The sequence below is a fragment of the Molossus molossus genome, unplaced genomic scaffold, assembly GCF_014108415.1.
Source record: "Molossus molossus isolate mMolMol1 unplaced genomic scaffold, mMolMol1.p scaffold_m16_p_4, whole genome shotgun sequence".
NCBI classification, from domain to species: Eukaryota; Metazoa; Chordata; class Mammalia; order Chiroptera; family Molossidae; genus Molossus; species Molossus molossus.
The window spans coordinates 67,821,136-67,836,155 of record NW_023425377.1 but is presented as its reverse complement, the minus strand read 5'-3'; the positions used below and the strand labels follow the sequence as shown (position 1 = coordinate 67,836,155).

The window sequence follows — 15,020 nt, the reverse complement described above, 5'->3', positions numbered from 1 at the left end:
GACACGTGGAACTACTGCCCAGACAAGCCTCCATCCTGGAGTCATGGGCCAACATTAGGAAGCCCATGGTGGGAGGTGGGGGACGCGAGCTGCTCTGTTCTATGGAGATTCCTGATTTACCCCGGTGGGGGCCTTGTGGGCATAGCCCTGGGTGACCTGGTCTCCACCCGCCCTCAGGTGAGGTGGAGCTGGAGGAGTACTACCCGGCCTTCCTGGATATGGTGCGCAGCCTGCTGGATGGCAGCATCGACCCCACGCAGTATGAGGACACTCTGCGTGAGATGTTCACCATCCATGCCTATGTTGGCTTCACCATGGACAAGCTGGTGCAGAGCATCGCACGCCAGGTGAGCAGGCGCGGGATGGGCAGCCAGCAGGATGTCAGGAGGCCAGACACGTGGGGCAACAATACCTCCCCAAGACTCCCTGCCAAGTTCCCAGCTTTGAAAACCAGCCCTTCCATCACTCATGCTTTGTGATTGGCCTCATGTCAGCATCTTTTCTCTCTCTTTTTTTTTAATCAAAGTAGAATTCACATAACATAACCATTATGTTAACCATTGTAAAGTGAATAATTCAGTGGTGTTTAGTATTATACAACCATTATCTCTATCTAGTTCTAGAACATTTCTATCACTCCAGAAAGAGATCCTGTCCCCATTAGCAGTCACTCTCCATTCCCCTCCCCCAGCCCCTGACAACCACTGATCTACTTTTTGTCTGTGGTTTACCTGTTTTGCACATTCCATATACATGGAATCATACAACATGTGGTCTTTTCTGTCTGACTTCTCTCACTCAGCATAACATTTTCAAGGTTCATCCACGTTATGTCAGTGCTTCATTCCTCTTTACGGCTGAGTAATATTCCATTGTATGGATGGACCACATTGTGTTCATCCATTCTTCCATGGATGGACACCTGAGTTGCTGCCACCTTTTGGCCATTGTGAGTAATGCTGCTGTGAACATGGATTTGAGTCCTTGCTGACAAACCTTTTGTGAGGGTAATTTGGCAATGTGTAAAGAATCTTAGCCCTCTTCTGGGGGGTGGGGGGTGGATATCAGTGACTATTCCTCAGCAGTCAGTACCATTTATAGTAGCAAAACACTGCCCACAGCCAAATGTCAAGGAGAGGAAACTAGTCACATAAATATAAACAACAAAGCCCCAGACAGGTCGGGTATGGTCCTGGGACATGTGTCCCGCTGGTGGTGTGTCAGCTTGACTTTTGTTTCCTGATTATCAGCTAAGGCTATTCACTTAAAGTGAAAGAGAATCCAGGAAAAGAATAGTGTTATTACTTTCCCACCCAGACACAGTCATTGATAACATTCTAGAAAAGCCATTTCCTTCTAGGTTTGAAAAACTACTTATTGAAGTAGAACATACAGAAAAGTGCCTAAATTCTAAGAGTGTGGCTCGGTGGGTCCTCATATATATATACCTCCATCCAGAACCCGCCCCAGCCACTCACCATGATTTTTGATGCTGAGATAGAGTCCCTGGTCTTGAACTGCATGTAAATGGAAGTATACCACCTGTCTGGCTGTGTCAAGCAGTGTGATTCTGCGACATTTCCCTATTGTTGAGATGCCCATGGCTCCTTCATTCTGGCCTGTTCCAGGTAACAAGCTCCCATTTGGGCCCTTGGAGCAGTGCTGTGCGTCTGGTAGCTATCTGTGAGTTTCCTCCACTCCCCAGGTGGGACATAGGCAAGCCCGCCAGTCGTGGTAGAAGCTTCTGGTTTCCCAGTGGGTACTCTGCCCTGCCCAGAGCTGGGGATTGGTGGCCTCTCATCTCTCCTAGGCCGAGAGGTCAAGGAGATCTCATTATGGTTTATATTGCATTACCCTCATAGCTCATGAGGTTGGTACTTTATCATTCCTCTGTGGCCATTTAGATGTCCACTGATAGGGAAGCATATACACAGCTCCAGGAGGCAACGACTCAGGCGACACCACGGGGCAGAGCACTACACCCCAGGGCTGGGGGTTGAGTCTGCCCCCAATGGACTACAACTCTGGGGACAGCTGTGGCTCCATCATACCCCACTGGAAATGCCCTGGGCCAGATGCGCACAGGGCTCCTCCATGCCGATGTCTGTAACCTATCTTGGAAGCATCATATTCCCACCCTTTGCCTGTTTTTTTTTACTATTAGCATTTCTTGTTTTCAGTAACAGCAGCCACCGCTTTGGGGAAACTGCCATGGGCCAGGCACCGTATGCGATCCACGTGTTACTGTATTCAACGATGCAACACTCGGGGACGAACCCAGGGCCCTGAGTCTAGTAGCCTGTCCTGCTACAGCTACTGGTGGCAGGGCTGACTCACACCATCTGATCCTGCACCTCAGCTCTGTCTGTTACTCATTTCTTCTAAAACCTTAGGTTTTATATGTTTGTAGGAATTAAAGGGATTTATTGTGTTTATAGGTAAAAATTTAGGGAAAATAACCTTCCTCCACCCCAGTTTCAGATAATTACCACCCCCATTTTGGAACATTTTCTTTTGAATTTACTCTGTACTTTTCTCAAACCTAAGCAGTGTTTGCTGGTCTGGTCTAGTTTCAACTGGTGTGCTCTGGACTGGTGTGCTTTTGTCTGCTGTAGTCTGATTTTGGCTCATTTTCCCTGCTCTGATCTGCTCTGCACCCTGTGCTGAGGTGCTCATTCTGCGTGGCCCATCTGATCCTGGCCTTCATCCCCGTATCTTGGACTCCACCATGTCTTCTTTGGGTGAAGCAGGGACTCCAGCAGGTGTGCTCAGCAGTTGCTCACCCTCCTGAGGGGCACATGCCCCAGGCACCCACCAGCTCTCCCTCCTCCCCACCAGCTGCACCACCTCGTGAGTGATGACATCTGTCTGAAGGTGGTGGAGCTTTACCTGAACGAGAAGAAGCGGGGCGCCGCCGGTGGGAACCTGTCCTCCCGCTGTGTCCGAGCCGCCAGGGAGACCAGCTACCAGTGGAAGGCTGAGCGGTGCATGGCTGACGAGAACTGCTTCAAGGTGAGAGGCTAGCCTTGCTCAGCCCCGTGGAGGCTGGCGATGTGAGGGGAATGCCCAAAACAGGAGGGGGCTGGCCACTCTGCTTGGGCTTGGGTGGCAGGATGGACTGAACCATGACTGTTGCAGCCGGTCCAATAACGTGCACTTCCTTGACTGGGCCTCTGGATGCTGCCCCTGGCCTCAGAGGGCACCACAGGGCCCATGAGGTGGGTGCCCAGCACATGATCCCTGGAGGAAGGATCTAGGCCCAGAGGCTGGTGAAGGTGTGTCATTTGATAACCTTTTGACCTCCTCCTGTATCTGCTTGGACTGTGCCCTTGGCTTCAGGCTCTGTCCCCTACCTTCCCCAGGTGATGTTCCTTCAGCGCAAAGGGCAGGTGATTATGACCATTGAGCTTCTGGACACCGAGGAAGCCCAGTCTGAGGACCCTGTGGAGGTCCAGGTGAGGATCACGACCTTGAGTTCTGTGTCTTGTGCACACTGTGGGGCCAGGGAGCATGGGTCAGCAATGTGGAGCTCCCACCCCAGGAAGCCGAATGCACAAGCACAGGCCACATGCTCTTGATATGGAAGCCCAAGCAGGGGTCAGAGTGCAGACAAGCCCTCAGGAGCCCAGGGTATGTCCCAGGCCAGGAAGGCCAGGCTACCCTCCCCCAAACCCTGGCTCCTCACTCCCACCTGCTGTAGACACTGAGACATCCCAGTTGAGCCTGTGGCTGGCGTGGTCACTCACCCTGAGCTGTGACCTCTGCACTTCTGTGCACAAAGCAAGGGCTCCAGGTCCCCAGCCTTAATCCCAGGAGGATAGCCACCTGGCCCACGCTCTGAGTCACATACTCCACTGGACTAGATGTTTTATCCTGTGTCTTTTTTTCTGTTCTTATAAGGACATCAGTCGTTGGATTTAGGGCCCACCTTACTCTAGTGTGATTTCATCTTAACTTAAATACATCTTCAAAGACTATTTCCAAATGAGGTTACATTAACAGGTACCAGGGGTTAGGACTTAAACATTACTTTTTTGGGAGCACAATTCAACCCATAATAGTGTACAGCTTGTGCCAATTTACTTAGGACATTCCCGATTTTATCACCAAAAGTTCCACATTCCAGAAATTCCTCATGGTCAGACAAATCATGGCAATTGTTCTGACATTTAGCTGTGTCAGAGCCCTTTCTGGAATCAAGCAGTGTGTAACCAAATAAGTACAGACATAAAAAAAAAATACATGATTTCTGTTGCTGCCATTTTAATTTTTTTTTTTTTAATCCTTACCTGAGGATATTCTTCCATTTATCTTCAGACAGAGTGGGAGGTTGAGAGAGAGAGAGAAACATCAATGCAAGAGAGACACATCAGTTGGCTGCCTCCCGCATGACCCTGGTCAGGGTCGGGGACCAAATTGCAACTGAGGTACGTGACCAGAATCGAACCTGAGACTTTTTGGTCCATGGACCGACGCCATAACTGCAAAGCCAAACTGGCCAGGGCTATTGCTGCCTTTTTGACCTTGAGTCATACAGCCAGTATTCGTGGACCAGGAGCTCTGGAGCATCATGTCTGTTCAGGAGCTTTGTCTGGAGAAGTGGGAAGCTGCAGTGGCACCTGGTGCCCTCACACCACTGGGAACAGGGCTTCCTTTGCAGAGCAGGGCCACCCGACACTCGCCACAGCCACAGGGGCGCCCTCCCAGCATCCCTCCTTACCTACTAAGGAAACTTTCCAAGATCAGTGAGGGTGGAGACCTGCACACCCTGCATCTTCAGGAAGTTTCCAGGAAATGTGGTTTGGTTAAGCTCATGTCTGGAGGAACCTCTGACGTTAACAGGGTGATGAGCGAATGCAGGGTCATTGGACACTACCAGCTAAGTGCCCCCAGACCTGGGTGGCCCCTGTCAGCCCCATCTTTGTTCACTCCCACCTGTGACCTGGTATTTCCCTCTTTCTGCTGCTGTTCGTATCCTGATGTCCATTCCTGGGCACCCCACTCTCCTCCAGAAGGGGGTTCCTGTTCCCTGTTTGAACCTAACCACACAATGAATAGGTTGTTGCACAGCAGGGGTTTCTCCACTTATGAAATGCCGTAAGTTGTCTAATTGTACCCGGTGTGCATGTCCTTCTCTAGCTGCAGTCCAGTGGTTTTCATCATATATCAGGGTCTTCAGCAGCTACCATCCTCCTAAAGGTCTGGGTAGGGCGAGGACAACATCCCCGGGAGCCCTGAGCTCAGGGTCCTGGCTGAGGTCTATTATACGGGGAGTCACAGCCATGTCTCCCTCTGTCCCCCAGCACCTGGCTCGGTACGTGGAGCAGTATGTGGGGCCTGAGGGTACGTCCAGCTCACCCACTGAGGGCTTCCTCCTGAAGCCCGTGTTCCTGCAGAGGTGAGAGGAGCCGCAAGGAGACCCTGTGTCTTTAATTGAGGCTGAATGGTAGTTTCCTTTGTCTGGGAACACTTATTGGGTGTCTGATGTGTTCGAGGTGTGGCCCTGCCCTCCTGAGGTCTGTGGTGAGCAGAGCAGTAATCCCAGGACAGGGAACTTAAAGGGGGCTGCCTTGCCTGCGGGAGCAGAAGGACTGGGAGGAAGGAGAAGCTACTGGAAATGGCAGCCATCAGGCCAGAGGTAGTCCCATCAGACCCTGGACCTGGGGCCAGGCAGGGCCAGATCTCAAGCCAAGTTGAGACAGGGGACCTTAAGATCAGTGGGGACTATTGGTGGATGTTTAGATTTGAGTGGGGTCTCAGGCCCTCTGATAGGAGGGAAATGGGACTGGATCTGGTAGAGTAGAGGGGATCCTGGATGAGGGGGCTCCCCTGGTGGAGGGATGTGGGACAGAAGCAAGTGAGAGGAGCCCGCAAGGCAGGCCAGGCGACCCCTCCCAGGGTTGCCAGTCCTGGTGTGTGACTGGGTTGATTTTCACTGGATTGAAGTGTTTGGGTGGTAGTGTTTTGCCTAGTTTGCATCTCCCTCACCACTGGGAAATCCAGCCAAGGATTTTCTGGTCTGCAAATCCTCCTCTGACCTCCAGGAACCTCAAGAAATTCCGCAGGTGGCAATGTGAGCAGGTGCGGGCCCTGCGTGGTGAGGCCAAGAGCTCCTGGAAGCGGCTGGTGGGAGTGGAGAGCGCCTGCAACGTGGACTGCCGCTTCAAGCTCAGCTCCCACAAGATGATGTTCATTGTGAACTCCGAGGACTACATGTACCGCCGGGGGACTCTCTGCCGGGCCAAGCAGGTGCCCCTCCCGCCCTGTCCTGAGACCCTGGGTCTACCGCATGGCCAGCTGGGGGTGCCTGGGACCCTGAGATCTAGTCCATGGCCATCTAGGGGTGCCTGGGCTCCCATCTTGGGGATCCGGGCCCAACCCACAGCCAGCTGGGTGTGCCCTGTCTCTTGACTCTCCATCTCACCCATCCCCTGCAGGTACAGCCCCTGGTCCTGCTGCGGCACCACCAGCACTTTGAGGAGTGGCATGGCCGCTGGTTGGAGGACAACGTGACCGTGGAGGCAGCCAGCCTGGTGCAAGACTGGCTGATGGGTGAAGAGGATGAGGACATGGTGCCCTGCAAGACACTCTGTGAGACGGCCCATGTGCACGGCCTGCCTGTGACCCGCTACCGCGTGCAGTACAGCCGCCGCCCTGCCTCCCCCTGATGCACCTGAGCAGCCATCACAGCGCAGTTTGGTGTGGTTGCTTCCTCGGCCTAGGTGGCAGTCAAGGGCCTTTTCATGAACACCTGAGGGAAGGAGCACTTCCCCTAGCCTTGCTGCTACAGGCTGCCCGCTCCAGAGAGGATTGTGTCAGATTGCGGCCCCACGCTGCCATCACTCTCAGCTCCCCGGCTTCCTTTGAGCCACTCCTGTGCCAAACCTGAACCCCCTGCACTTGAACTCGGGGCTCAGTCCCCAACAGAAAAGAGAGGATCCTCACACTGCCTGAGGAACAGCAGTTATGTTCACACACCTGCCAGGCACTTCTTACATCACGTGCCAAATCTCTGGGTGGGGCCGCACTGGTCACTTTGTGCACAGGGCATCTGGAGGAGGCAGTGACAAGCCGTGTGAGGGCACACGTTTGGGAGGGGTCAGCATTCCAGAGCCCCCAGCATAAGCGTTGGGCCAGGGACTTGCTTGAAAAGTATGTCCTTCCCGAGTGGTTTTAAGTGTTTCCAGCAACATTTCTCAAGCTGGGCAGCACCTGTATCTGACAGTGTGGACATCCACTTGACCCGGTTGGTACTTGGATCCTTGTCATTTTATAAGTAGTAAGAGCCCTTTCAGCCAAACTGTTAGGTGTGGATGGGCAGGGGGCACCAGAATGGCCTGGAAGGCCCCACTCTGGAAAAATACGCCAAACCCTGTGTTGATCCAGCAGCCGGACTCTGGGTCTGTGAGGGACAGGGCTCAGCCCGGCACTCCCTCAAAGTTGGAGTGGCCCATGTTGGGAGGGCCCTGTGGCAGGATTGTATACCTAAGATGGATATTCTAGAAATACATAGATGCACACACATATTTATTCCTTTACACTCTCAGTGGTGGTTATCTTTTTCAACAACTAAGTCCCATGGTTTCTTGGGGAGTGAGAGCCCTCTTCCTACCCACCTGGACACCACTGTTCCTGCGGTTGCCCCCTGGGGAGGGCATGTGTGTGAGGGGCTGAGGCGACTGTTCCACAGAGGCATCCAAGGCTTTCTGCTAGAAACGCCAAGCAATTCAGGCTGGGGACCAGCTCTTTAAACTTACTGCACCGCAAGAAGCCCTGGCTGGGCCCCTCGCAACATCATGCTGAGAGTGGGGTCCGCTGACAGGTGGGCCTGAAACAAGCCTGGTGCAGCCTCTGCCATCCACAGCCCTCGCCCTCCTGCAGCTGAGCTGTGCCAAACACCCGTGGAGACTTGTTTATAGAAGTTACCTGTGGAACTCAAGGTTTGCGGAGCCTTTAACTCTCGGGCCGAGGCCATCACCTTCCCCTGTTTTCTCAAGTGTAACCCAGGCACTTTGAATCCTTGTTTTGTAAGAAGGGAACTTATCAGAGTTCCTGAACCAGCCCCTTCAGGCAGCCCTCTGTGCCTCAGTGGGGGCCTGGGGTGTTTGCCAAACCCCTGAACCCCTACCCTGCATGCTTCTAAGGAGCTCTTTTATTTTTGAAGAATTTCTCTTCTGGGGCTTGGACTTCCTTTGCAGCTGTTTTGAATGTAGTTTCCTTTTCTATTTATTTGCACATTAAAGTTAAAAGTTAAATATTGAGCTGAAGCTGTGAGATTCCACCCATGACTTCCTGTGAGCAAATCCCAGGGCAGTTTCTCCTGCCCAGCGACAGGCGGCGGGACCCACAGCGAGTGTCTGTGCCTGTGCACCCAGCAGTTCCCAGACCCTGCAGTGAGGTGTCCCATGGGGTAGTGCTCCATTGTCTTACCAGAGCATTTCTAGAACATTCATTCCCAATTTATTGTTCATATTCAGTGGAAATGCAGTGTTTCCTTCTAGTGCTGTGTTTGCAACACCCCATTTCAGGACCTGGTCTTTGAGTTTGCCTTTGTGCTCCTGATGCCAGGTCAGGAGGTTCACCCCTTTCCACCTCCTGTTTCTTTCCCATTACTGTGTCCTCTGAACATCTCTAGGACCCCCTTCCACCTGACCTGCTCCCACCCCCCCCCCCCCCAAGGAACTGGAGATCCACCCCTCTGCTCAGGGGCCTTCTAGCTGGCACCTCTTGTGCTTCCACGAAGGGACTGGCTGCGCCCTTCTGCCCCTCCCCTGCCCATTGTCCACCACCAGGCCTCACGTGTCAGGTTCCTGAGCTCATTTGCTACTGTCCTGGCCAGTCCTCTCCCATGAGTTGCCCTGACCTCCCAGAGTGGCTGTTGCTGCCTCCCAGGGACCCCTCTGCCATGTGCATCCCACCCCCTGGACGTGTGCTGCCCCTGACAGTGCCCACCTCCCCCTACAGAGTGCCAGGGGTAGCAGGGAACTTGGAGAAGGAGGCTTGAACTATCTTAGATGCCTCCTGGTCTGGAGCCCGAGTCAGGGGTGCCCAGGGCCCCTCTGTGCCCACAGCTGGACTTCCTCAGTCTGAAGTGCTGGGTGGAGAGGCCTCGGCATATAAACTGGTGCTGCAGTACCAGGTCCTATGAGAGCAGACTGGAGCGGGTCACATTGTAGTGGGCAGAACTCTGAGATGGCCCTAGGATTCACACCCCCATCGACACCCCCAGTCCTTGTCCTCAAGTGGCCTGTGACTGGGATGAGATTCCTGGACATTAGCGCAAGGGTCTCCTGCTGGCCTGGAAGACGGCGGCTCTGTGTTGGGTTGAGGACCGAGCCCGGGGACTACAGTCTGGTGAGGCTCTGAGCAGAGGACCAGCCTGCTGCCTGGACTCACCCAGGAAACACCAGATCATAAGGGCCTATTGTTCCAGTCCACTGTGTTCCTGGCAGTGGCTTAGGCCACCGTGAAAGGTCAGCCCAAATCCATACGGCAGCCCTCTCTCCTCACTACCCTCGGCCTCCCCTGGACCTCCCCTGGATCCCCTTCAAGTGTGGAACCAGAGCCGCCCTCCCCTCCCCAGTGTGGTAGAGAGAGCCGTGTGTGATGCCTGGGAGGTGATAGGGGTTCACGTGGGACCCAATGAACTCTGTCATTACAGGGGTGTTTGTCTTGCTGGCTGTTTGTGAGGTACAACTAGCACTTTACACCTGATGCCCTGGCTGAGAATGAGGCTGATTGTTCTAAAAAGCAAGTTTACCTAGAGTTAGTGTCAGGAGGCCCCTGGTTGGGGTAGGACAGGCCGGGATGGGAACTGCCTGGTAGGAGCCTGCAGGGACTGGGGTGTGGGATGAGGTCTCCATGAGCAGTGGCCTGAGGAATCCAAACTACACCCCACTTTAGATTCTCCAGCACTATGGCCCTGAGTGTGGGAGCTCCAGGCCATGGTACAGTTGAGCAGATGACGATGCAGGGTCCTGGGAAGGATGCCCAGGGCATCTGAGGTTGGGAAGGCCAGACTTCAAACCCTGGTGCCCAGCAACATAGGTCACAATCCCCTCTTCTCGGGCCGCTCCAGGGGGTTAATGTCCCTGCTCACAGGCCAAGGCCCAGCCCCGGATGTGGGCAGGTGTAGACACACATGAGTGCCCATCTGGCTTCAAAATACAACATAAAGAAAACAACTTCCACAAAGACGACCACCCCGAGCAGCTTGCTCTGGAAGGATGTGCAGACCTGCCTCTTCCTCTGCAGGCAGCGAGGTGAGGGAGGGGCGGTGGGGAGAATCGGCTTCCAGGGTTCCTGGCAGAGCTGGAAGGTAAAAAATCCAGGACTAGCGACTGCGTTGGGCCTGTTTGCCATTTTTTCCATCATTTAAGAAGTTTTAAATTGTGGTAAAATACCCATAAAATTTACCACAGTAACCATTTTAAATGCACAGGTCAGTGGCAGTAAGGACATTCCCATTGTCACGCAGCTATCACGCCATCCATCTCCAGAACTTTCTCATCTTCCCGGACAGAAACCCATCAAACACTGACTCCCATACCCATCCCAGCCCCTGGCACCCACCACCTGCCTCCTGTCTCTCTGGATCTGACGACTCTGCGCAACCTCATATAAATGGAATCACACAGTATTTGACCTTTCTGTGTCTGGCTTATTTCACTCAGCATAATGTCCTCAAGGTTCATCCATGTAGCATGTGTCAGAATGTCCTTCCTTTTTGAAACTACCTTTGTGCTTTTTTAAAAACATAAGCTTTTATGGAAAGTGACACATGACAGAAAACTCCAGTAGTACAAAGAAGCACACAGAGAAAAGTAGGGGCCCAAGTCTCTCGCCCAGAGTCTTCAGGGGAGGTATCTCTTCACAGCTTGTCACCCAGCTGGGACAGGACAGCAGCCTGCACCTCTGCCTGCCCAGTCCGGGGTCCTTCCGTTCTGCTGGCACGGTCGTCTCCATGGCATGGTGGAGCTGTGATGGGCACCCCCTGCCCTGCGTTGCCTCCTTCTCCAAGTTCTCTGCTACCCCTGGCACTCTGTAGGGGGAGGTGGGCACTGCCAGGGGCAGCATATGTCCGGGGGTGCACATGGGCAGAGGGGTCCCTGCCAGAGGCTGGGATGGGTATGGGAGTCAGTGTTTGATGGGTTTCTGTCTGGGAAGATGAGAAAGTTCTGGAGAGGATGGCGTGACAGCTGCATGACAATGTGCCAGTAATATCCCCTGTACAGATGCCTTCCTGCATGTGCGTGTCTGTCCTAAGTTTCCAGACACGGAACTCCTGAGTCAGACCGCCCTCCTGGGGGCTCCAGCCTTCCCCGGGCCCATGTCACCATCCCCCAGCTTCCCCTGCACAGTTTCCTGGAGGGTGGCAGGGGGTCCCTATCCCAGTTTTCCTGTGCTGAGGGCATCATCGGTTGTGTGTAGGTATGGGCTGAATTTGTCACTGGTGGAAACTGCTCAGAAATGGGAGGCAGGCTCCGGGCGGAGACCCTGTCCCGAGTGGGCATGCTCTAAGCCTCAGTCCGCTCACCCCAGGGTTGGGGAAAAAAGGGCCTCAGCATCTCAGCCTCTGGCCACACTGTCCAAACTGCTCGGTCACTTCCTGCTGCTCCCTGTGTCCCTGAGTGTGACTAGATTAGGGCTTGCTGTGCCAAGACACACCACATCTGACCCCCTCTTCCAATCCTAGTTCATTTCTTCTTCCTTGACCCCCCACCACCCCCTGAAGTCCCCCTGCTCCCAGACACAGGCCGCCCCTCCCACCATGACCCAGCACTGACCACACAGGGGCCAGACCCCCAGAGCGAGGCTCTCTGGGGCAGGACTACTGGAAGTTTCTCTATGCCCTGGAGGGGAATGGGAGGTTGTATGCTGGAGAGAAGAGTACCCTCCCCTCTGAGCCTCAGTTTCTTCATCTGCACAGTGGACCCCCATCAGAATGTAGGAATGTGGAGGGGCCAGAGGAAGGAGGGCCCCTGGCAGGTGGTTCAGGTGACCTTCTGACCTGGGCTGGCCTGGCTGCCTCCCTTGGGCTCAGACATGGATGTGACCATCTCTCCGATCACACCTGGGTCCCCAGGCTGAGGTGGGGCCAAGGCAAGAGCAGAAGGTGCTTTAAGAACCGAGGCCAGAAACCTCTCAGAGGAGGCTGTACCAGGCGCCCCTCAGACACTCGGGCAGCGGGTGGGCAGTGTCGGAGGCGCTGGCTAAGGCTCGTACTTCCTCAGCTATCCCCAGGAGACCCAACTCACAAGGTGCCTTCCCCTCTCAGCACCTCACTTTTCACCCACCCAGGGGTCGGCTGGGGCACAGGTGAGGAAGCGAGGAGGCAGCCCTCACAGAGGACCCGGGAGCTTGGGTAAGTGCATGTGTGTGCTGGGGGGGGTTCACCTGCTTTGACCTCTGACCTGGAAAGCAGGACTCTAGTCTTGCCTGCCAGAATGAGACAAAAGATAGGAGTGCTCCAGGAAGGGCCAAGAGCTCCTGATGGGGGAGGTGTCCTGGAGGACTGGGCTGCTATGAGAACCGGAGCTGTGACGGGTCAGCAGGAAGGGACCACTTGGCGCACAGACCTTCCTGGGCTAGACAGGGGCTGGTGGGGGTGCTGCAGGCAGGGACTTCCTCCCCCATCTTACTGGCCCAGCACTTGGACTCTGTGAAGCACCTCTGCCAGACAGAGTGGCCCCAGTCACCAGGCCGCCTTCGGTCATCTGTGGGCCTCCCATGGGCTGGCTGGAGGCAGGGGCTGGTTTATCTCACTGGGCCCTGTCTGCTCCTCTGTCTGCACTCAGGAAGCTGGGGGTGCAGGTCCAGCAGATAGAAAGCCCAAAGCCAGTTGGCTGAAGCCCAGAGCAGCGGTGCCTAGCCCCGATAGCATGTGGGCGCTCCTGCTGCTGTGGCCCCTGGCACTGGGACTCAGCCTTGAGGGTAGCACCCAGACCCCCAGTGTCTACGATGAAGGCGGAAGCACCAGCGGAGGAGATGGTAAGTGACTCCAGGTGCTACCTTGGGGCTGGGGGGCATCATAAATGGGCAGGAGGGCACAGGGGACTGGGGGACCTCCAGGCCAGCTCTGAGCCCACAGGGTGGCAGTTTCTATGTCTAACTCTGTCCCACCAACCTGGGGACTCCTGAGAGCTGGGGCCTGGACTGCAGCCCTGGGTTGGGGGAACCATCCAGCAGGAGGGACTGGTCGAAGGGCGGGGATGACGCCTGGGTTCTCAGTGCCTCCTTCCCTTTCCTCCTCCAGATGGTCCCCTGGGATCTTGGACCATGCCCCGGGGGGCGACACTTTGCCCACCACAGGGCCCACGCAGCTTCCCAGGCTGGCTCTGTGCCAACAACAGCAACACTCTGGAGCTTTGGGACAACTCTCGGGCACTGCTGCTGGGCTGGGTGCCCACAAGGCTGGTGCCCGCTCTCTATGGGCTGGTCCTAGTGGTGGGGCTGCCCGCCAACGGCCTGGCACTATGGGTACTGGCCACGCGAGTGCCTCGGCTGCCATCCACGGTGCTGCTCATGAACCTGGCAGCTGCTGACCTGCTGCTAGCTCTGGCCTTGCCACCCCGCATCGTCTACCATCTTCGGGGCCAGCGCTGGCCCTTTGGTGAGGTCGCCTGTCGCCTAGACACAGCCGCACTCTATGGCCACATGTACTGCTCCGTGCTACTGCTGGCTGCCATCAGCCTGGACCGCTACCTGGCTGTGGTACACCCACTGCGGGCCCTCGCCCTGCGAGGCCCGCACCTGGCCATGGGGCTTTGCACCGTGGCCTGGCTGGTGGCAGCTACCCTGGCACTGCCCCTGGGGCTGCAGCAGCAGACCTTCCGGCTGTCACACTCAGACCATGTGCTCTGCCATGACGTACTGCCCATGGGTATCCAGGGCTCCTACTGGCGACCCACCTTCATCTGCCTGGCTGTGTTCGGCTGCCTCCTGCCCCTGCTGGCCATGATCCTCTGCTATGGGGCCGCCCTGTGTTCACTGGCCTCTGGGGGCCAGCGTTACAGCCACGCGCTGAGGTTGACTGCGCTGGTGCTGGCCTCGGCCCTGGTCTTCTTCACCCCCAGCAACGTGCTGCTGCTGCTGCACTACTCGGATCCAGGCCCGGAGGCCTGGGGGAACCTGTATGCTGCCTACGTGCCCAGCCTGGCACTCAGCACCCTCAACAGCTGCGTGGACCCCTTTGTCTACTACTATGTGTCGACCGAATTCATGGACAAAGTGCGGGAGGTGATGCTGCGCTGGGTGCTGAGTTCCACCACAGCCTCCAGGGAGCAGGGCAGCCCAGGAACGGGCACCAAGCTCTCATCACTTGTGTGACAGCCCCTCAGGAGACAGGCAACAAAAAGGGGTTGTACTGGATTGAATAGGTTCTCCCCCTAAATTCATGTCCACCAGGAACCTCTAATGAGCTTGTCTGGAAATAGGGTCTTCGTTTGGAAATGGATGTAATTAGTGAAGATGAGGTCACACAGGGGTAGGGTCAGCCCTAAAGTTTATATGACTAATGTCCTTATAAGAAGGCAGAAACACAGGGAAGAAGGCCACGTGACCATGGAGTTAGCGATCTTGGCCACGAGCTAAGAACACCAAGGACTGCTGGCGGCCGCCAGGAGCCTGGACAGCGGCCTGGGAGGGACTCCCCACCAGGTCCTCCAGGGGACCCAACCTTGCTGATACCCTGATATTAGACTTCTGGCTTCCAGAATTGAGACAATAAATTTGTTGTTTTAAGTCACCTGGCTTGTGGTACTTGGTTACAGCAGCCCCAGGAAACCAAGACAGGGGTTAAACATAGATTCCCAGGCCAAGGTGGGGATGAGACAAGGCTGATGTTCCTGGACCTGCTGGAGAACCCTGCCCAGGAGGCGGCTCAGGCCCTCCCATCCCCTGGTGGCCCAGGCAGCGGGAACCTGCTTAGCGGTTCTTGTTCTCAGAAGTTCAGCTCCTGGTCCCAGGGTTTGGGTAATCACTGTGGAAACCCCACTCTGCTCCCTAAAACCCCGTGGGAG

The 15,020-nt window shown here is 55.4% G+C and overlaps 2 protein-coding genes across 2 annotated transcripts in view; both read left to right on the top strand.

The window, feature by feature from the left end:
• Positions 1-8,230, top strand: part of SIN3B (SIN3 transcription regulator family member B) — a 43,629-nt gene extending 35,399 nt beyond the window's left edge. The window contains exons 14-19 of the mRNA XM_036240017.1: positions 178-347; positions 2,839-3,012; positions 3,363-3,455; positions 5,304-5,398; positions 6,045-6,249; positions 6,438-8,230. Of these exons, the coding sequence (XP_036095910.1) occupies positions 178-347; positions 2,839-3,012; positions 3,363-3,455; positions 5,304-5,398; positions 6,045-6,249; positions 6,438-6,668 (968 nt within the window). The 3' untranslated portion in view covers positions 6,669-8,230. The remainder of the gene's footprint in view (positions 1-177; positions 348-2,838; positions 3,013-3,362; positions 3,456-5,303; positions 5,399-6,044; positions 6,250-6,437) is intronic.
• Positions 8,231-11,803: 3,573 nt separating this feature from the next.
• On the top strand, positions 11,804-14,746 carry F2RL3 (F2R like thrombin or trypsin receptor 3). Its single transcript, XM_036240654.1, has 4 exons — positions 11,804-11,946; positions 12,301-12,364; positions 12,798-12,990; positions 13,256-14,746. The coding sequence occupies exons 3-4, from the start codon at positions 12,882-12,884 to the stop codon at positions 14,326-14,328; spliced, it is 1,182 nt and encodes a 393-aa protein (XP_036096547.1). The 5' UTR covers positions 11,804-11,946; positions 12,301-12,364; positions 12,798-12,881; the 3' UTR covers positions 14,329-14,746.
• The last annotated feature ends 274 nt before the right edge of the window (positions 14,747-15,020 follow it).

Coding starts and splice junctions, on each gene's coding strand:
- F2RL3 (XM_036240654.1), top strand. CDS start 12,882: ATGTGGGCGCTCCTGCTGCTGTGGCCCCTGGCACTGGGACTCAGCCTT. Junction 12,991..13,255: donor AAGCACCAGCGGAGGAGATG/GTAAGTGACTCC, acceptor TTCCTCCTCCAG/ATGGTCCCCTGGGATCTTGG.